Below are 23,160 nucleotides of genomic sequence, written 5' to 3'. Positions count from 1 at the left end.
TATAAAATATAAAATGATACCTGGATATTCCAACAAAACTATCAGAACATGTGAATTTAGAATCTTAAATTTTTTTTAGAAACTAGTATTTTTTTGTGGTAGTGCTTGCCTGTGGTTATAAATGGCTCCAATCTCTCCCAAAGATACAATTTAATTGCCCAAAAGCTCTGAATAGCTTGTCTCATAAAGTAAGGCCTATTTAATCATAAGTATAATTTCCTGAAAAATACTATGTCTCTGCACTCTCAAAGCACCTGCAACTCCCAACTGAACCCCCCCCCCTTTTTTAAAGATTTTATTTGTTTGTCTGACAGAGAGACAGAGAGAGAGGGAACACAAGCAGGGAGAGTGGAAGAGGGAGAAGCAGGCTTCCCGCCAAGCAGGGAGCCTGACATGGGACTCGATCCCAGGACTCTGGGATCATGACCTGAGCTGACGGCAGACACTAAACGACTGAGCCACCCAGGCACCCTGAAGCCCTTTCTTACTCTTTAACCAAAATGGAATTGACAGAAATGATCTTTCTTATCTCTCTACCCCCATTAAACTCTAAGTGTTACATAAGGGCAAAATCATACCTGCTTTTGCTTATCCCTGTATCTCTGGTACCCAAGGGGATAGTCCCTGGTATACAGTAGGTGATTAATGAATTTCTGCTTCAAAAATGAAAAATGAATCCATCATAATCGTTAACAGAGAAGAACACCTTACTTTATGGGTTTATTGTTTTAGAAGGATTTTTTTTAAAAAGCAGTAGTTTGTTTTGCGGGTTACTTTAATAATCCAGCATAAAAATAACCCAATACTGTCAACAACACATGATTTTCTCTGTGTAGACTGTATGCCTGTGGAGCATCAGTAATAACTCTTTTATTCTCAGGCCTAAAACATAATTATGAAGAGTTCATTTGCTACCAGAAAAGAAAAACTGATGCTTCAAAATAAAATTACAAATACAGTTTCTTTTTATTGAATTATGTATAGCTCTGATCACCAGCCCTCCTTCCATTAACTTTAATAATCAGAAGTTAACCCAGTAGGGCGCCTGGGTGGCTCAGTGGGTTATGATCTCAGGGTTCTGGGATCAAGTCCCACATCAGGCTCTCTGCTCCACAGGGAGCCTGCTTCCTCCTCTCTCTCTCTGCCTGCCGCTCTGCCTACTTGTGATCTCTCTGTCAAATAAATAAATAAAAATCTGTTTAAAAAAAAAAAAAGAAGAAGAAGAAGAAGAAGACGAAGTTAACCCAATAGTGAAATTCCTTCAACTAGAGGACCATAGATTACCTAAAGATTTTTTTTCAAAGTTAACATCATGATATAAAAGAAAGTACTGCAAGATAAATATATGGATTTTTTTTTTGTAAAATATTTTACTTTGGAAAAAAAAAGTTAAAACAATTTCCTCAAATAATAAATAAAAAGTGCTTCACCACAAAATATTTTACTAACATCTGGCATACTATGGTCTATAATGTAATAATGTACATATCTGCTCGACTGAACTCACTGTAGGAGTCGGAGGATATTAAAGTAATATTCAAGTATTTTGTAAACTACATATATAGAAACTAATGATGCATTTTTATAAATATTAAGCATGTCCTTGGTACATGCTTATAAATAGTAATAACTTAATTTGCTTACCACAGCTTACAGACCAATACAGATGTACTTTATTAATGACTCAAATACCATAAGTGGCACTGCCATCAGTTTTGAGATTTTCCAAAAACAATGAACAATTCGTAATACAGTACTGAAGGAAAACTGCAATCTTCCCTAGATATACACATGTGCTAGGCCACTGCGCTGATGGTGACTTAAACGGCTTCCCTGTATCCATGTCCTTTGCCCTGTAACTTGGCAGTGCCCTCCTACTCTTTTTCCTGAATTTGGCAGCATGATTTTCTTTGGCAGGTTGTTCACAACTGTAATGCAAACATTAAAACAGATTAAAGTTAAACACACAAATGACTGCACAGGTTTTCCTACATATAAATGTCTGGAGGAACGTTCAAAGCATGTGGAACATAGGTTAATTCATCACTCTGTGAGTCATCCAACAACCACTGTGCTTACCTGCTTAAGCCTGCAATACCGGAATCATGAATCAAATATGGCCCTCAGGACACTAAACCCCCTGGACAGAGCAGAAGAACCCACACTGCTGTCAGTCAGTTTACTGTTAACCGGCGAAGCACTCCTCTTCAGGCATGACCCATTCATGCATAAGATGTATAACAGTAGTGTCTTTTTTTTTTTTATTTAAAGATTTTATTTATTTATTTGACAGACAGAGATCACAAGTAGGCAGAGAGGCAGGCAGAGAGAGAAGAGGAAGCAGGCTCCCTGCGGAGCAGACAGCCCAATGTGGGGCTCAATCCCAGGACCCTGAGATCATGACCTGAGATCTGACCTAAGGCAGAGGCTTACTAACCCACTGAGCCACCCAGGTGCCCCAACAGTAGTGTCTTTTTAAACCAAAATGTAAGTGATTAAGTATGGCCCTTTCCAAACTACTGACAGATGACACAAAGAATACGGCAACATGTTTTGGAATGAAAAATTAAGATTTGTATACTTTTCTCTGTGCATGTTATACTTATGATTTAAATATTTATTAAATAAGGTAAACTGATAATGAAGCATCTGCATTTAAAGTCTATGAAGTTTTTAAGTTGTTAACCATTCTGCATTTCCTATCAATCCTCACCTTCTATGCATCTCTTAAGTTTTTAAAAACACAGATACTGTTACTATTGTTAAGAATTAAATATACCCAGCCCAATACTTTGGTTTTAAGATGTTCTTAGGGACACGAAGTATGTGTGTCTTCCTTAACAAACATTTAAAAAGTTGGTATATTTTCTAATAGTATGAACTATCATAAATTTCCCCTCTTCTTTGCACTGTGTTTGATCTGCCTTCAGTATGTTTTCCTGCCACAGGGTACTTGCTAGTCAGAAGACCATGTGACTTTTGATCTCGGGGTCTTGAGTTCAAGTCCCACGCTGGATGAAGAGATTACTTACAAACAAACTAACTTAAAAACAAATGAACCAAACCAGTATCTTCCTGCCAGCTTAGGTCCTAACTGTTTTACCTCTATGAGATCTTCCAATCCTGTCCTTTTCACCAACAAGTTGAGCCTCTTTCCATATTCATACTTCTGAAACTTTTTACTGTTACCATTAATTACCTAACACATACTATCACTGTTACATTATCTGTCTCCCCAACTAGATTTTAAGCTGTCAGCTAAGCCTATGAGAAATGCCTATAAATGCATCCGCAGTACCTAGCATAGCAAGTGCCTTGGTGAGTGTTTAAGTGGCCTACCAATTTGCACAACTCTTTTTAGGATTAATATTCATGAACCCATTCCAGTCATCTCTAAGTTTACATTCTGTTTCTGTTTTGATATGAGTTGCCCAAAATCAAGGATTTCTTTGTATATATTCTAAATTTATTTTGCTATCAATCTTAATGACTGCCATATTTGACAACATGGTTGAACCCTGAGGACAAAAGGCTAACTGAAATAAACCACTCACAGCAGGACAAAAACTGTCTGATTCCACTTACATGAGGTATCTGAAACAGTCAAACTCATAGAAGCAGAAAGTAGAATGGCAAATGGCAAGGGCTCAGAAGGGGGAATGGGGAGTTGCTAGTCAGTGGGTACAAACTTCACTTATGCAAGATGAGGAAGTTCTAAAGACTTAATGTACAACACTATCCCTCTAAGAATACTGTATTGATACTTGTAACTTTTTTAAGAAAGGAGATCTTATGTTAAGCGTTCTTACCAAAATTAAAGGTTCTTTCAATCTTAGTATGTGGAGACCAGTCTTCACCCAAACTTAGCTACTTCCTTGACAGGTACAGATGTTTTCACTTTCTTCTCCAATGGACCGTTACTTTTTTAGTTCTACAACTCTGAATTTATCTGAATAAATACTCTGAATTTAGATTTTTAATCTAAGAACAGAATAATATTTTTCTTTTTTTTTTTTAAGATTTTATTTATTTGACAGAGAGAGAGAGATCACAAGTAGGCAGAGAGGCAGGCAGGGAGACAGGGGGAGGCAGGCTCCCTGCTGAGCAGAGAGCCTGCTGTCGGGCTTGATCCCAGGACCCTGAGACCATGACCTGAGCTAAAGGCAGAGGCTTAACCCACTGAGCCACCCAGGTGCCCCCAGAATAATATTTATTTCTAACTCCACATTTTGATGTCCAAAATTTTGCACTCTAGGCCAACATTCTAAGAGTGCAACTAAAAGTTTACACTACTGGTCTAATCTCAAACTTTATATATAAATAGTTCAAACTGTATTTCAATTGGTAAATATATTATTCTATACTTACAGCCATTACAAATCTTCTGCCCTTTCCTCTAGCTTTAGATTTTCCCACATCAGTCTGGAAGTTGATTATGCAAAATAATTTTTTATCAGCAAAATAGTGTGTTCACTTCTCTATATCATGTATTAAAAAATATTTCATAGTTTTTAATTTATACTTCACTGTTTTAGAACCAAAATGACATGTGCATAACAAGAAGACAAGCAAGTTTAAGATACTATCAAAATGTTAAGGAAGAAAGAGAGGCAAATTATAAGATGTTTATATATAACATCTCAGGGTGAAAAAAATTAAAACTAATAAAATCTTAAAACAACTTTCTATCAAAAATATGCAGGCAGAATAGTTTAAAGTAATACTCCTTCCTATTAAATAAGGAATAATGGTTATTATTAATCAATTAGGATGACTGCCTCAATCTTATCCCAAAATGTCCACTTTTCTTGTCAATTTTATAGTTTTTTCAATTATTAGATCACCATTTTTACAACAGCATGGTAAAAACATAAAACCAAAAACAAGAAAGCAAACAATCAGAATGCAATTACTGGAAACCCATTAAAGCAGAGTTGGAAGGAAAAAGCTCCTCTCCAAATTCTTACTGGGTTCCCCCTTAATGATGGGCTGCCGCCAGCACCGCCAGCCCCCTTTCCTCCCAGCACCTGCTCAACAGAAAGTTTGGCATATTATAAAAAGGCATGAGGGGACCTCAAGTAAAAGCTGATCACACAATGGCCTAAGAGAAGTTTACTACAGTACCACAAAGTTATTTCTCTTTCTCTTTAGATACATGTTTCACCTCAGGATAAAGGCATTTATTAGATATTTAGTAGATATTAATTCTAAGTACATTATTAAATGAGTAATTCTAAAATATCTAAATATAGAATACAAAGATAACTTTTTAAACAGTGAAATTCACCATTCTAAGCAACTTATTAAATCTTATTAAAATGACTGCCAACAAAAAAGTTAAAAATTGTAAAAACACTTACTTCATTTCCGTGTTTTTGCAGAAATTCAATTTCTTGTTGTGTGAATGTTGTCATGGAGATAGATTTTACCCTGTGTGGTGGATTTAACCCTCTCCTAAAAGATAAAATATTTACAAATTTATTACTATGTATCTTAAAAATTACACATCAGTGTAAAACATTTTTAACAGCACATTTAAACATTTAAAGTGAACAGTGTTCACTTACAAACTAAAAGTATTAAAAAATTATTTTAAACTATTAATTCCCATAACAGATATTTCAAGGTAAGTTAGGTTCACACTAAATAATGCATTTAAATATAAATTCAAGTACCATCTAGTTAGAAATACATGGCACCTGTAACACATGAGCTTCTAGGAAATAAAATATTGCTTTACTGTGTTTGTAATGGAAGAAGATTATGTAAGAACTCTATGGTAAAGAATTCAAAAAGTAATTAACCATTTAAATATTTTCACATTTCCTAAGAAAATGACAATATTTTGTTAAGTTTGGAGCTATACACATATTAGCCATTACCTTTAAGCTTCGGCTGATTTGAAAACTGAAAACCCAAGAAAACTGGAAATTATTAACCCATAAGAATGAAGTCTCACCTCTCCTTCAATTCAAATAAAAATTTGTAATAAAGGACATTTTCAATCACCTCAGAAAGTAGTAAGTGCTCAAGAAGAAACTTAAAAGACATGAGGGAACTCAAGAAATACCTGGATACATGATTAAATGCCTCTTAAGTTCTTTTACAGTCTTGAAGCCTTTCTGTATAGATGGCCTTAAGAAAACTTTATCTCTATGTTTCTTGATGATGTTTACAGTGCACATAAAAAACTCATAGAAAAGCACTCAGAGAAGAGTAAAAACTATTTACATTTTATCCAACTATAACATACGTTATATATTATGTCCAACTATATATATATTTTGTCCAACTATAACATAGAGTATATATAATACTCTACCACCTACAAAAATAAGGGTTAAATAATCTATGCAAAGTAACAAGTAATCTATGCAAAGTTTCATAAAATTATGTTTAAGTCATGTCCTCTGCCAAAGGCCTCATTTGTAATCCAAGTTCTAGAACAGATTATTAATACTTTTACATAATTTGTCATAGTCATCATGCTAATTGAGAGATTTAACAACAATGTAAAATAATAAATGAACCAAAGGTCTTCCAAAAATAACCTGAAAACATTTTTGAATAAATATGGTGTATAATAATCCTAGAAATTCACAATGTTGTAATTCAACAACAAGAGAAATTCAGAACAGAAGGTCCTCAATTATCATATCCCACTCCTCTCTCTCTGACAGAACTGTCAGAGATAGATGGTACATCTTTTGAATCATGATTTGAATGAGGGCAAAGCACTTTATCTGTTTCATATTTTGAAGAAGGAAAATGTTAAGCTGGGTTTTGTTGGTGTTTTGTTTTAAACTTTAAACTAACTCATTACTTCTAACTCTTGATTAAGTTACAAGATACAGAAACAAAGATTGCACAGTAGAAAAAACTGAGTACAGCAATTTCATCCTTGTAAAACAAACTTCGCTATGAAAAAAACTACGGAATGAATTATTTTCAAGTAAATCTGCAATCATAAATTAAGGCTTCAGAAATATCTCCAAGGGGGCACCTGGGTGGCTCAGCTGGTTAAGCATCTGACTCAGGGTTTCAGCTCTAGCCAAGATTTCAGGGTTGTGAGATCAAGCCCCACCCCACGCCACGCCCCTACCCTGGGCTCCACACTCAGTGGGGAATATGCTTGAGATTCTTTCCCCTCTCCCACGTTTCTCTCTCTGTGAAATAAAATAGATAAATCTTTAAAAAATAATAAAAATAAAAAATAAAAGTATCTTCCAAATTTCCAAAAGTGAAAATGTAGGAAAGCCATTATTCATTTAAAGCAGTAGGCTTCTTTTTCCAATTCATCTGTATTATGAGAACAAGACTAGATTCACCATTTTCAGGGAAGCTTATTAATTTATGATGTGTAATTACATCCTACCTTGTTCCAAAATAACTTAAGAAGGAATTAACTTATTGTTCTCTTAAATTTTACTACTCCTCCATCTAACTTAGCAACTTTGTCTCTCCTTATTTCCTAATACGTCCTTCTTCATTCCAGCCAACCGTTTACTTTTCCACCTCTCTTACAGTATCCTTTTTAAAAAAGGAAAAGGCAAAGGAATAATTTTCTAATGAGAAAATGTTGAGCACTATTACAATGGTTTATGTTTTGGATAAGAAATTTTAGAGCACAGAATTATGCCCCTATATTTCTCAGAACATTAAATGAGGAAACCTCTGATTTTTAGTTATATTATACAGATATCCTCTCATAAGAGCAGTACAGTATATAGCTTATTCACTTACAAATATCATGGCCCTATGGTATCACAAGGCCTACTTATGCATAAAGAAGGCATTCATATTACTTAAATATGTGACAAAATTTTGAACTTACAAAACAAATACAACCAGAATGAACTCATAACCAAACTATGAAAAGACATTTTTTTTTCCACTAAACAAGAACATTTACTACAGGACTTCTTTAAGTGAGCTGACTCCGTACATTTAAAATAGGACTCAATTTACACAACTGCAAGACACAATTTTGCCAGGCCACAATAATTATACAAATTATGTAACTCCAAGGAAATTTTACATTTGTTCATGTTGCCTTCTCTAATCACCCTTTTATATCCCATTTACCCAGACAGATTAACCATACTCTCAATGCAAGCATATACCCCGATTTTTCCCCTTTTAGTCTCCAAAAGCTTTATAAAGATATTACATGCTTATAAAATAATTCTGTTAAAAAGTTGTTAAGTCCAAAGTGAAAGCTGATAATCTCCTACACTACCGTAGGATAAATTCACCAATCTGTATCAAGACAAGAACCTCATTCACACCTTTTGACCTAGTAGTACCCTTTAACAAACTATTCTAAAACAGGAATCTGAAATACAGCTATCTCCAAGATGTTCATCAAACAGGATTTATAACAGGAAAACATCAGGAACACCTCAGTATCAAAGAGGAAGTGATTAAATGACAATAAAATTGTAAACATTATGCATACTTATGGTTATATTTTAATTTTTAGGATGAAAATCATATAGTATTCTCAGAACTATATAAAAAATATCTGCAAAGAAAACAAACTAAATATCCCCAAATGTTAGCAGTTCTTGAATATAAATGATAGGGATAGGATGATTTTTTTTTCTATTTATAATTTTCTATTCTCTCCAAGTTTTCCACAATGAATATGCATTATTCTATAAGAGGAAAAAGAAACAGCAAGAAATAACAGACAGTCCAACTGACTAGTAGCAGTAGTCAAAGATTTTGGACTTTCAAGTCCTGGCTATATGGATGTGAATGTCTGTGCTGAAGAATTAGAGAAAGAAAATATGGGAAGGGGAGAACAATTTTCCTTTCTAAGGCTTTCCTTCATTTTTTCTTAAAAAACTGGAAAGCCTTTCTTCCCAAATATATCTACCAGCATCTACACCTTATCTTCACTTTGTTTCTCTCAATCAGGGGTTTCTCAATTTGGGCACTACTGACATTTGGGCCAGGTAACTGTTTATTGCGAAGGAGCTGCTCTGTGCATTGTAGGATGTAAAGCTGCATCCCCAACCTCTACGCACTAAATACCAGTAGCATCCTCAACCAGTAGAGGCAAGAAAAAAATGTTTCCAGATGCTGCCAAATCTCCCCCAGGCAGCAAAATCCCTCTAGTTGAGAATCACTACTCTAAGTAAGCCAAATGTTAATTGCAAAGCTAAAGAAATTACTGGAATTCCTTTGGATCTTTATTGAATATAAACCCTCCCTAGGTTTAATCATCTACAAAACACTCTACACATTCACCCCATATACAATAAAAAAGTTGGAATTTTTCCATAATTCATTATTTTCAGAAGAACAGAAAATAGAAATGTACATTTTTTCTATGAAATGATAACAAAATAAATAATACAAGCTTAAAATTTGTATTGTATATATTAAATTTAAATTAGAAAATACTGTGTCCACAAAACAAACAAACAAACATGGAACTGTCTTATGTCAAGCATGCTTACTACAAATTCATAGGCAAAATGTAAGTTAATAAGGCAGAACAAAATTAGTATTTATAAAGTACTTATTTAATCTCATCCAATTTCTACTTTCAATTGTATGGCAGACCAGATATTCTGAAAAGTTTCCTCTGCTAAAATATGAGAGATACTCTGTAAGTTACAAACCAAAATGAACAAAAAATCCTGTTAACATATTGTTGAGCTACCTACAAAGTAAAGGAAATCTCTAAGGATCCCCACCCAAAAGGAAAAAATAAATAAATAAATAAAAACTGAGCTAAAACCAGAAGAGTGACACATTTTATATCCAAAATTTAGTATTGTTCAGAAGGCAAATGCCAATCAACAACAGCTAAGACAAGACGACAGAGCTGAACCTGAGACAAACCTGTTAACCTAAGACCCTGGATAAGCTGCTTCAGGCTGTAGTATCCCTGGGTCCCAACAGAAGAATATGCAAATCCTCTCCAAAGGAATGTAATTTCCATTTATGCAAAAAAAAAAAAATAAATAAAATCATCACACAGCAACAAAACATGACACCAAGCTTGTCAGTAGAAACATCTTTAGAATGACCTCTCCAAAAGACTTTAGATATTGGAATGATCAAATACAAAACAGAAAATATAGTATATAGGAAACACTATAATAAATAAAATACAGCATAAAAATAAACAAGATATATGTAGTTATTAGAATAACCATGCACTTTAAAAGTCAGAACTTTTAGAAATGAAAAATTGTAAATGTGGAAATTAAAAACTCAACAAAGAAGGTAAAGAGCAGATTAGAAAATCAGTGAATTAAAAGACAGAAAAAACCATCCAGAAAGCAGCGCAGACTAAGACAAAAGGAAGAAAAAAGGATATTAGAAGGTCTAACATATCTAATCAACACTATTTAAAGATTTATTATTTTGCAAGAAAGAGAGTGAGCATTGGAAGTGAGGAAGGGGAGGATCAAGAAAATCTCCAGCAGACTCCCCACTGAGCACAGAGCCCAATGAGGGCTCAGGTTTTAGGATCCTGAGATCATGAACTGAGCCAAAACCAAAAGTCTGACACTCAACCTGTCTGAGCCACCCAGGTGGCCCTCTAATCAACACTCTTACTTTTGAGAGTGTAAATGAAAAACATGAAGAGAGGTGATATTTGAAGAGATGAGGGCTGAGATTTTTCAGGTCCAGTGAAAGGCATGCATCTACAAATACAAGAATTATAGCTTATCAAAAACAAGATAAATAAAACCCACTCTCAGAAACATTTTGTTGAAACTTCAAACAGAGAACAATCTTAAAAGCAGTCAGACAGAAAAGACCAAGAAAACAAAATTTGACTAAAAGTAGACTTCTCAATAGAAACCAAAAGATAATAAAACATTATCTTTAAGTAGTAAGAAAAAAATAACAGTTGTGAATCCAGCAAAACTATCTCTGAAAGTATAAGATCAAAATAATATTTTCAGATAAACAAAAACCAAGAGTTTACCCCAGGAGATCCTCAATGAAAAAATACAAATAATAGAAGAAGGACCCCAGGAAGGTCCTGAAATGCAAAGAGGTAAGGAAAGAAACTGGTAAACACCTTTAGGTAAAACCAAACATCATCTTGATTTTAAAATGTCCAATTTGTGAGGAAGAACAGGGACAAATTTAATGTCTCACCAACAACAGCCCTTAAGCGAGGGTACTTTGTATTTTTAAAGACCTTGTGTTATTAGGGAAAGGTTAAAATACAGATTAACTCTAGAATGTCAATATGGAGAATTAAATTTCAATGATGACCATGAAAGTACATGGAATTTACAGCTTTCAAGCCAGCAGAAAGGGAAAATCAAATCAAATCAAAACAAAAAACTGTCATTTTTTTAAATAACATTAATACAATTTCCATATGACCTAGCAATCCCACTCTTACTTACCCAGGTGAAAGGAAAACTTATGTTCACCCAAGAATCTGTATATAAATATTTGTAGCAGCTCTATTCATATGAATCAAAAACTAGAAACCCTTCAAATGGGAAATGGATAAACTCACAAGCAACAGAATACTAACTACTCAGTACGAAGGAGAAATGAACTATTGGAAAATGCAACTAACTTGGATTAATCTTAAAGATACTCTGCTGAGTGAAGGCGCCAATCTGAAAAAGTTACAGACTTAAGACAGAATTTCCGTGACATTCTCAGAAAGAAAAACTAAAGTGTTGAGAGAACTAACAGTAGTTGGCATAGGAACAGGGTTAAGAAGAGTCTTCAGGGGTGGTAGCAGCTGACTATGGCAGAAGTTACACGAATCATACACTTTAAAGACTCATATAACTGTATACCAAAAAAGTTAATACTGATGTAGGTTAACTAAAGAAACAAAACACTATCATCTTGATTCTATGTTACTATTCACAGTAACCACAATTTTCACACTAATTAAATATTTTCTCATTAGTGGACCTACCTTCTTCTCTACCTACCAAATCTGATCATTTAATTGAATGAAATCTAATCAAAACTGAATTACTTATCTAGTTATTTCAAAGGAGTATTTGTGGATGTTGGTGCCACTTCCCTTTTTTTTTTTACTAAGTCTAGTCTAGCTGTCATGTGAATTCAATGTTTATAAAACAACTTACTGTAATGACATTAGTCATAATTACTGGATGGGAGTGTTGGACAAGTAAGCCACATCATTTCTGTAGTGCCAATATAGTGACCCATTTCAGATCCTAAAATACACATTTTAAGTCTCTAGTGCAAAAAAAAAAAAAAATAATGACATATTTAGTAACAACAGTATTGATATTTTGAAAGCATGTTTGCCAGTTATTTGGTTTCAAGAAGTTCCAAAGTCACCTACTAGTAAGCCCAATATGTTTTAGCAGTATAATTAAGTCATATGCAGATCCCCAAGAGCTTTAGTTTTAACGACCACCACCCAGGTATGACTGTATGACTGTAACCAGATGGTGTGACTCATTCCATATGTCCACCAGTATGCTGATCTTAACTATGCCTCAAACAATCTTGCAAATAGCCATTTGTTCAACTCAAATAACAATGTATGTGACGTGAATAAGAAAGCTTTTCTCCTGCTGGGAGAGAAGCTGGTTAAAATATTTTAACAGACTGTGGAAATTTATGTGGTTGCTAATCCTGACATAAAGTAATAAAGTTAATTTGACATTTAGATCTATCCCAATCCTAGTTATTTAGTAAAAATATTACATATAAATGTTTAATTCAGAAAAATTATATACTTAAAAGTCTACAACAGATGGACGATGCCTTTAACAGGACATCTAGATTTTACAAACTACTGATGCCAAGGCACTATATGTACTGGACAGTCCAAAATATTAGTCTATCCAGAACCCAATTTAAAATACTGAAAACACACACACAAAACGTAAACCACATTTGTTATTTTCGTTTTCTGTTTTGTTTTTTCCCTGAAAGTCACAAAACTACACTGTAAAGTCCTCGTAACACTTAGGAGAGACATCTAAAAATTAATACTCAAGTAACAATTTAAACCTAATTAAGGTATCCCAGTTAAATGTGGCCACCACCCCCCCAAAAAAGGGGGCAACAACTCTTCGATTCTGGCCCAGGTTATGATCTCAGGGTTGTGAGACTGAGCCTGCCATCAAGCTCCATGATCTGCGCTGATTGGGAAGCCTGCTTAAGACACTCTCCCTCCACCCCTCTCTCTCCACCTACCCTACTAATGTGCTCCTATGCATGCGCTCTCTCCCTCTCTCTCTCTCTCTCTCAAAAAAAAAAAAAAAAGCAGACAAAACCCAAGAAGGTCTTCACAAACCTCTCCAAACCTCACTGAAATGAAAGCAAAGGAATGCAAAGGCATTAACCTGCAGAGACAGAGGGGCAGAGAATAAGGGAGGAGGCCAAAAGCATACTATAGGTCTCCAGTAACAAGTTGTAGAAGATAAAAAGTGAATATACCAACAATAACTGACTTTGCAGAGTAAAGAAAAGCAAAACTGAAGCTCCTTCAGAGAGAGGCCAACTAGAAGCTGATTCCCACCACAGAACCCCTGAAAGATTCACTAAAGGAATGAGAGGCAGGTTAGGGGGATTCACATAGGGTCAAAAATAAACTTCCAGTTCCCCTTTAGCCACAAGACTACCTCTACCAGGCCCTAAGCAGAAGTCTGAACAACAATTTAATCTACAGAGATTATCCAAACAGACTCCGGACTCAGTCATAACTAAGGACTGTTATTAGGTACCCTGCTAAAAACTAAGGAATTAAGTGAAACTTTACCTACTGAATGATTGATTACATGCCCCTCATCTCCTCCCTCAACTGGATCCTAGAAAAATGGCAGTCAGGCTCTTTCAGTCACCAACAAGAAAGAATATTGGAGAAAATATCTCTGAACTTAACAACAACAACAACAACAAAAAACACATGACTTCCAAACCAATGAGTCCAAAAGAATGGCTACAATATTGAACAAAGACCTAACCAAAATGTTTCCATGTACAGTTCAGAAAAGCAGGAATTTAAAAAAAGATCATATATAATCCCAAAGAGGGAAGGGGGAAATGGGGCACAAAGAATCAGTAATAAGAGCATCAGGGGGGCTGGGTGGCTCAGTCGGTTAAGGGTCTCTTAGTTTCAGCCTAAGTCATGATCCCAGAGTCCTGGGATGGAGCCCCAACTTGGGCTCTGCACTCAGCATGGGATCCACTTGAGATTCTTTCCCTCTAATAAATAAATTCTTTTTTTTTTTAAAGATTTTATTTATTTGACAGAGAGAGATCACAAGTAGACAGAGAAGCAGGCAGAGAGAGAGAGAGGGAAGCAGGCTCCCTGCTGAGCAGAGAGCCCGATGCGGGACTCGATCCTAGGACCCTGAGATCATGACCTGAGCCGAAGGCAGTGGCTTAACCCACTGAGCCACCCAGGCGCCCCGTCCCTCTAATAAATTCTTTAAAAAAAAAAATAGCATCAAACTTGTCAACATTGATACTAAGGATATGAAGATAATTAAGCACTGCCTTAAAACCTCAAGGATAAAGTATTTCCACCTTATGAACACGTACAGACTATCAATTTAAAAATGAAGTGGAATGAGACATTTATAGCCATACACCTCTCAAAATAATCTCCCAGTGACCTTCAATCAGGAGGCCAAGGGAGATGTGGGGGTCATGAAAACAGAGGGTCTAACACTGGTTAGGCATGAAAAGAATTTCCAGAATGAAGGCAGAAGAAAAGTCCCAGGATGATCACTGCATAGCAGGTCTAGAGAGCAACATTTCCAGACTAGAAGATGACAAAAGTACCCAGAAAAGATTTATCAATTTAAAACAAAAATAAATAGGTACCTTATGTATCTGATGATACTGAAAGAAGTTTTATGCCTCAGCTGGAGACTTTTTATCTGGGGATATATTAATGATACATATATGAAAAAGGAAATGATGAGAACTACACAAGTACAAACTTCCTGGGGAAAAAAGTTGTACAAGTAAGAAAATAATAGCAATATACTGTATGACTCAGCTGAGAACAATATGTATACTTGCAACAAGGCAAATACCAAATACGTGATTTAGCCAACAACTGTGATAACATTATACGGAAGAGGTAGAGACAGTAGGTAGAAAAGGAAAAGAAGTGTGAAGAGGACCAAATCCTTATCTCCCTCCTCCTACAGCAGAAGTCAATATATAGAGCCAAACTGAAAAAAATTTTTAACCAGCTGTGTGTTAGCTAGAAATACTAAGATAAACATAGAAGGAGGGCAGAGACAAAAGTTAACAGTCACTGTCTAGGGCAATCAGAAATGGAGGAAGGGAACAGGTGACTACTGTTGTTCATTTAAAGCCTTTGCCTATTTAAATTATAGGCATATGTTCTTTTGATAAAAATTAAAACTGAATTAAAAACTGAGCACAAACAAGAATGGAGATAATCAGTTCTTGCTCTTCAAAACCAAATTTGACATACACTTATAGATTATTATCTTTGATGAAAAAGTTTGAGGAACTTCTAAAATTTCTGAAGTATCAAGTCTCTTTACTAGACACCAGAGATCTTTTTGTAGCAGTACCTACTGAACACAATTGTTCCAAGTTAGAGCCACCAAGATTAACTGAGTAAGGGATAAAGCTTTGAAGACAAAAAAGAGTTTTCACATGTTCCCATATTATTAGTTCCACTGATTTTTAACTCTCCCCATCAAAGAGCTTGCACAGTCTAACAAAAAATGGGGGAAGAACAAGAATCTTTAGAATTTGACAACAACAAGAAAATTCCTCTCTTCCTTTTGTAAACATGCATGTTTCTCTGTAACTTCCATACACTTGTCTCCTATCTCCCCCTAGGGAATATATCTATTACCTCTTTCACATATAGGCCTTAAAATTACCCAAAGACAGTGACCATATGTACAGCTCCCCACACCCACTAGTCTTTTCTTCTTTAAGCTAACATTTCTGACTCCTGCAAATGTTCTTTTCATACATAGTTTTAAGATTCCTTATCATCCTGATGAAATTCCTTAGAGCATGCTATAGTTAATATACCTCTTAAAAGAAGCAACCAGAATAAAAGCAAGGTGTAATTATGACTTCCCTCCCTCTAAAACAGCATAGTACCGATCAAAGAGAGACGTCTTACTCAGGAGTCTTTGAAAGAAATATGTTCTAACTTAAAACAAAACAAAACAAAACAAAACAAAACAAAAAAACCCCTATCATTCCTCATATTCTGAACAATTTAAACAAGTTTCCCATCCTTACTGTAATAGAAGTAAATGAATTTCATTCTTAACACACCCAATCAGGGGTCTGTAGGGCAAGAGCTCTCACGTGTGGGCCTATAAAAAATGTCACAAGAAATCTGCTACTAATTGAAGTACCCAAAGTTATGAATGATTCCCCTTTTATATATATGGGTATTCCTAACCAATTATCACTCTGACTATATGAAGCGGGAAATCCATTAATGAGTTGGGGGAAAATGCAAAGGGTAACAGCTCCAGTCCTGAATATCTCCACAGGAGTTTCTCAAGAATACGAACATTATGCATGTTGTATAGAAAAGAGTGAAAATGTGATGTCACCATACCACATATGCTTAAGAGTTTTCCCAGGACAAGAAGATGTTCACAGTACCACAGAAGAGTCCCTCTTAATCAATTTGCGAGGTGAATCCATGTTTCTCCTCCCTTCTGAAAAACCTACAGCAAAGGCCTACTGCACAAGAAACATTCATAGCTAGGAGGGCATGCTCTCCTGCTCCTTCCAACTGAGTTTTATGTTTATCAAGAGTTTTTTAATATAATAACTTGGTAATACAGTTGGCACAGAATTTGGTAAATATATAGTTGAAGTGAGTATTTTATGAAATACTGACACAAGTGAGAACTGTTTCCATAAAAACGAAGTATTTTAGAGACAACTAAATTCAATTACCATGAAAAGCTGTTACTTAACTGTAAACAAGAACTGGAAAAAGACTGAAAAAAAGATCTAGAACAATCCAGCACTCAACTTACTTTAAAAAGTAACTTAGGGGCGCCTGGGTGGCTCAGTGGGTTAAGGCCTCTGCCTTCGGCTCAGGTCATGATCCCAGAGTCCTGGGATAGAGCTCCGCATCAGGCAGTCTGTTCAGCGGGGAGCCTGCTTCGCCCCCCTCTCTCTGCCTGCCTCGCCCCCCTCTCTCTGCCTGCCTCTCTGCCTGCTTGTGATATCTCTCTCTCTGTCAAATAAATTAAAATCTTTAAAAAAAAGTTAACTTAAATTCTAAACACTGTAAACACGATGTGAGTCTGGGTTGTATCAATGAGGCATAGAATCTAATCAGTGGAACCACATTCAAAGAGAAGTACTACGTGTTACGTTAAAAAAGACTGGCAAATTAACAATTATGTTAAAATAAAAAAACCCAAGTATATAAAAACATACATATATATGCATACATACATAATTTACTTTCAAATAAATCTAATCACTATCTATCCTACATGCATAGGGCGAGAGGTTTTAATTACAATTCCGATAAAGAAAATAGCAAGAGAATTCATTCATGGCAGGATAGATGGGCCAAATTCAAAACAGGTACCACCGAATTCCCATTATACTCACAATATACAACAGCAGTTTCTGAATAAAACTCAAAGAAAACACAAAGTTAAGAAAAGCTAACTTCCTTTAAAATTTTTTTAAAAAGCATAGCTATAAGGCAAAAATGCACGTACATCCATAGATTATTTGTTCTGCTTTTAAAATAAACATGAAGTTAAAATCTACTATTTAAATCCCCAAAATACAGAATTCACAAATAATTTACAATAATTCACGGGAAACATATATACCTTTGTTAGTGGTGGATCTCATTAGTTCTGGATACCTAGTTCAGGGTTCACAACAAAGCATTAAGAATGTAAGCAAATTTTACAATTTGAAGTTGGGGGGCAGGGGAGGAATCTTCATAAGATTTTTATTAGAATCACACCTGACACACAGCTAGCACTCAATAAATGTGACTGATAGTTATTATTATATTTTCCATTTCAACAAATATTGTTATATCCCCAACATATGCTCTAGTGCCAATCTGCTTAAAAATTGTCCTTCATAATGGGATCAAATAATTTTCCCACTTACACTAAATTGAAATTGTACTATATTTTCAAAATACCTCATCAAATAGAGCCACATTAGAGTACTAAAAAAAAAAAAATGAAAAAGGAATTAAAGATATAAATCACTGCCCACTATAATCTCACAAGGTCTTGAATATTATAAACAGAGCTCCAAGAAGTATTTGACTTCAATCCTCTCTAATGCTAATAAACGTATAAAACGTATAAAAACAAATTAAATGCCTTTTCATCTAACTTTAAAAATTCTTGCAATATTCACCATAAACGTCAAAATGCACACAAAATTAACAACGTGTAAGTTAATATCAAGCTCTATCTATACACCTATGAAATTCCCACTTTAAATACTCTGTCTACATAAAATAGCTGGAACTGAGACAGTGTTTCTTAAATTTATTTTTTACTTTACCTAAACCCTCTCTGAAAAACTTGTCAATCAATTTTTAAAGACGAACAATTCTTATTTACTGATTAAACTAATGTTAAATAATTTGGTCTAAGCCTCGTCTTTAAATCAACTAAATCTCTTTGGCATGAAGGCCAATGTTTTGTTGTAGGCTATCCATTCATAATTTGAAGTATTTTGGTAGCTAGAACATGAAAGACAGTGACAAATCTATCTGTTACAATACCCCCATTCTACCTCATTAATAAATAGTAAAACTGCCTCTAAATTTAAAGTTCCACAAACTGAATTCAGTTATATACTCTGAATGAGCACCAAACAAGTATATGACAGTCACCCAGAAGAAGATTCTCTGAGTCTAGTAAAATAAACAGTAAGATGCTTGTTCAATTTGTTTAAGCAAAGATACTGTTAAATTAATGATAAAAGGTATGTGACTAACCTCTAAAATTTAGAATTCATGACAGCAGATACTCTTTATTGTATACAAGCATTTTCTAGGCAATCAAGTTTTCCCAATGGTAGCTAGAAGCTTTATTCTTTGTAAATCCGCTGCTTAGCCTCATCCTCTCATATAGTATATGTTCAATAACTACTCAAATTTTACAATCTAATCCTTATACCAACCTTAAGCTATGCATCATCTTCTTAATGCAAAAGAAACTAAGGCTGAAGAGATGGATCCAGGTCAACTGACACATGGTGGCCAGGCTTAATACCTTGCCCTAAGTCTCAATGCTAGTGGCAGTGTCAGAATCTGATTTCAAAATTATTGTCTTCCAAGTATCCATATCATCAAAATAGCAAACATATAATAATTACTCAATAGTTACTCAATTCTTCTCAAATTATTTTCCTTTATTACTGCTTTTCAAGAACAGAAATCCTTAGGAGCTTCAATAGATCCCTTCAATATTTCTACAGTAGACATCTGATCGAGCATCTATTCCTTCCTTCCCAAGAATCCCAGATTTCTGACTTGAGAATTCTATTTGGAGATCTTTGTTGTTTCAATGAAGTCATTGTACTGCTTTAAGGGCAGGGCACTGCTTTAAGGTAGCTATATGACCTGAGTGAAGTGCACAACTTCTGTAAAAGTTGGGACACCAATATAAAATAAGGCAATATGCAGCCCTAGGAGCTGGAAGCAGCCATCTATGGATGAGAGAAATCTAGGCAACATCATTAAGCCACTGGAAAAAGTCTTACTTAAAACAAAGAAAAATCCAAACTCATAGATTTTTACAGGGGTTACACCTTGTTTCAATGTTTTTCCAATACTGTTCCCTACTCATGGAATATCCTTTCCCCCCTTGTTAATACCTCCCATCTACTGGGCAGCCATTCCGTACCAGGCATCAAATGAGATGTTAAACACAAGTTATCTCTAATACTGAAAACTAATCTACATCCAAAATTTACAAGGTAAACTTTATTCTCAGTATTCATGGATGAGAAAATCCAAACTCAAGGAGACTAAGTGACACTGCCAATGCCATACAGCTAATACACAAAGCCAGGATTTAAGACCAGGTTTATCCAACTCACGAGTCTTATTCTTTCAACAACATGAAGCAGTCAGTCACATGGATCTTGCCTTTAAAAGTCTTTGCTCAGGCATCACATCTTTTGTGAAGCTTCTTCTATCCATTTACATATTTCAGGGATAGCTCATTTAGAGAAAGGAAATATTACAACATACCATCACTGTTTATTTAAAATGCAGGCTCCTTAAATTTAAGAGGATCCAAGGAATACCAGTGCCTCCCACAGTGTATGACATAGGCCAGTCAAGCAATAAACATTTGTAAAATTATCCCTGAATGGAGATAGAAGTCCTATCTCCCACAGATTAAAGTCTTTAAAATAAACAACTGTCATTACACTGAGATATTGTCTTATACACAATGCTTCAGAAATGTGGGTTTTAGGAAATGTGTACATATTTCTTGATCTCATACTTTTGCTGCAGAAAATGTTGCCCTGCTAGACTTGGGAAGAACCACAGAGAAATGCCAGAAATTCAAAACAGTAACTACATACATTTTTTTCTAACCAAGTATTTCGTATGTACCAAAGGATCTTGTGTCTAGTAAACACAGGACATATTTACTATGCACATAATAAAAATCAAATATAAATTAAAACACTGGACTGTTGGCTTCATCCTAGAACCAAAGTTGCCTAACCCATGTCAGTTTATCTGTAAATGAAAAGTATGAACCAGACTATCTCCTAGATTCCACCCAGCTCTATGATTCTGCTGGAATTCAATAATATCACTGTCAACTTCTCAGAGTGCTTCCCTAACTATAATCTAAAAGTAACCTCTCAAACAAGGGCTCTGCTATCATACTATTTTAATGCAAACTCATCCCAGACATTTTTCTCATTTAATGACTTACATATTATCATCTCCCCTAGCAGAATGTAGCTCCAAAAGAACAGGGATTTTACTGTATTCATCAGCACATCTCAAGGCTTCACACAGACAGAACACAGTAGACACCGGGTACATGTTTGTTGAAGAAAAAACATTCATGGAAGACTAATAATGCCTTGTCCCAACATGAAGGGAAAAAACCAAATGGAGCACTGCTGGGCATGTCCTGCATTTCCCAAATAACGAGTTTTCTAATATATGATGTACTCCGTCTCAGTATTAATCTTACAAAGGGTTTTTTTGGGGGGGGGCAAATTAATTTCTATTAAGAAATGCTACAAATGAAAGAAACTAAGTAGATGTTTTGGTGTAATAAAGGTTTTAAGAATATTTAGTGACTACTTTAAATACAAGATCATTACTACATAAAAGCAATTTATCAGTTCCAAAAATCATCCACAAACTTTCCAACGAAAATTTCACAGTAACAAAGTAACAAAAATATTATAAAAATAAAGCTTAATGAAGCAAAGAACACAAACCATCCCAATAATTCAAGACGGTAGTCTCCATTTTTCTGAAGCAATGCTGTCTTCCCATCTCTCCCAATTTCTGTATACAGCCTTGTATTGGTACTGATAGAAGTCTTACAGACACTACCACATGTACAATGACACAGCTTCTAGTCAATGTCTTATTTCCATTAAAACTTTCCCCAAACTCAAGACTCTGTTTGGACCATAACGCTAAAACCCCACAATCTCACATCTGCTTCTCTGCCTCCCTCTATCGCAATTAAGCCTCTCGAACTTTTCCCTTGGGATTCAAATCTCTGCCATCAAGATATTTTAATCCCGCTTCTACTCCTAAGTGCCTGCTTTCTCCCAGTGGCTTAGGTGCTTTCGACCCGAGTTAAAAAAAAAAAAAAAACCAGGCTACGCATCTTTGCCTTTTCCCACCCTAGCTTCTCCCCCACCCTCTCTACGGGCGCCTTGCAGGTGCCTCACTGTAAACCTCAGCGCCACCCTGGGCCGCCCGGAGAGGCACACAAAAGACCCGCACGGCCCTCCCAGCCTACTCCGGTGTCTCCCCTACAGTCCCATCGGGTCAGTGCCCTGGAGAACAAGCGGAGGTGGGAAACGGCGCCAGCTCCGCCAGGAACAGCGATGCTCGCCCCGGGCGCCCCTTCCAGAACCCACCTTCGCCCACGTCCCACCCACGAAGGCTGCCCTGGGCCGGGATCCTCGCCCAGAGAAACCGAAAGCGCATCCTCAGCTCGGGAGCAGGGGCAGAGCGCATCCCACCCGCCGGCCTCCGCAGCCCCTCCCCGCGAGCCCGCGCCCCAACCGCCGCGCCGGCCCGAGTGGGCGCCCCCGCTGGCCTCCCGCGCCGCCTGCACCACCCCCCCGCCCTGCGGCCCGCTCCCCCGCCCCCCAACACGGGGGAAGGGCCCACGCCCGCCCGGCACTCACAGGCTGCCGGAGCAGGAGGTACAGACGAAGGAGCCGACCGTCATGTTCACGTAGGTGGGGCCGCGCTGGTCGCAGTCGAAGCACTTTCGGTTGTGCGGGAGACCGGTCATGTCCCGCAGCATCTTCAGGTGCTTCTCCTCCTGCTTCCGCTTCGCGCTGGCCGCCATGGCCGCGGCGCCGAGGGAAGAGGCCGGCAGGGCCAGGAGCGGGAGCCGGGCGGCGCTGCGCCGGGGGCCCCGCGGTCCCACGGGCCGCCCTGGCCGCGGCCGCCGCCCTCCGTCAGCGCGCGCCGCCCGCGCTGGACCTGGCCGCCTCGGCTCGACTCGACTTCGCTGGGCGCGGCGCGGACGCTGCGGAGCGCGGGCTGACGGGCCACACCAACCGGCCGGGCCGGAACAACCGCCGCCGCCACCGCCACCGCCTCCGCCTCCACCGCCGCCACCACCACCACCACCGCCGCCACCACCACCAACACCGCCACCTTCCCGACTTCTCCTGAGTGGAAAAGAGGAGGAAGGGGGACGGCAAGAGAAGGCCCGCCCTGGGCGGCCGGAAGCCAAGTGTCGGCCGGCGCCCTCTGCTGGCCAGGAGGAGTTAGTTACTGCGGCCGCGCTGAGGCCCGGATTTGGGCGGGGGCAAAGCAGCAAAGATACAAAGGTGGTGGTGAAGATAGATAGTATTTATTAGAGAGCTTATATGTGCTAAGCGCATTACCGAACTAAACTTCGTCCCCTGCTCAAAATTCTCCAAGGGCTGCCCACTTCTTTGGAGATAATTCCAGGGTTCCTCACCGTA

General features: G+C 37.1%; 1 protein-coding gene across 8 annotated transcripts in view; it reads right to left on the bottom strand.

The window, feature by feature from the left end:
- Positions 1–22,787, bottom strand: part of AGFG1 (ArfGAP with FG repeats 1) — a 79,125-nt gene extending 56,338 nt beyond the window's left edge. For 3 of the 8 annotated variants that reach the window (XM_032857391.1, XM_032857392.1, XM_032857397.1), the window contains exons 1-2: positions 22,366–22,787; positions 5,361–5,454 (exon numbers count right to left, since the gene is read on the bottom strand). In XM_032857391.1, the coding sequence (XP_032713282.1) occupies positions 5,361–5,454; positions 22,366–22,532 (261 nt within the window). In that variant the 5' untranslated portion in view covers positions 22,533–22,787. The remainder of the gene's footprint in view (positions 1–5,360; positions 5,455–22,365) is intronic. The other 5 variants (XM_032857393.1, XM_032857394.1, XM_032857398.1 and 2 more) reach the window with 3 other exon arrangements.
- Positions 22,788–23,160: the final 373 nt, after the last annotated feature.

The sequence above is a fragment of the Lontra canadensis genome, unplaced genomic scaffold (assembly GCF_010015895.1).
Source record: "Lontra canadensis isolate GAN:19392208 unplaced genomic scaffold, GSC_riverotter_1.0 scaffold13, whole genome shotgun sequence".
Lineage (NCBI taxonomy): Eukaryota > Metazoa > Chordata > Mammalia > Carnivora > Mustelidae > Lontra > Lontra canadensis.
This window is presented reverse-complemented; position numbering and strand designations above follow the sequence as displayed.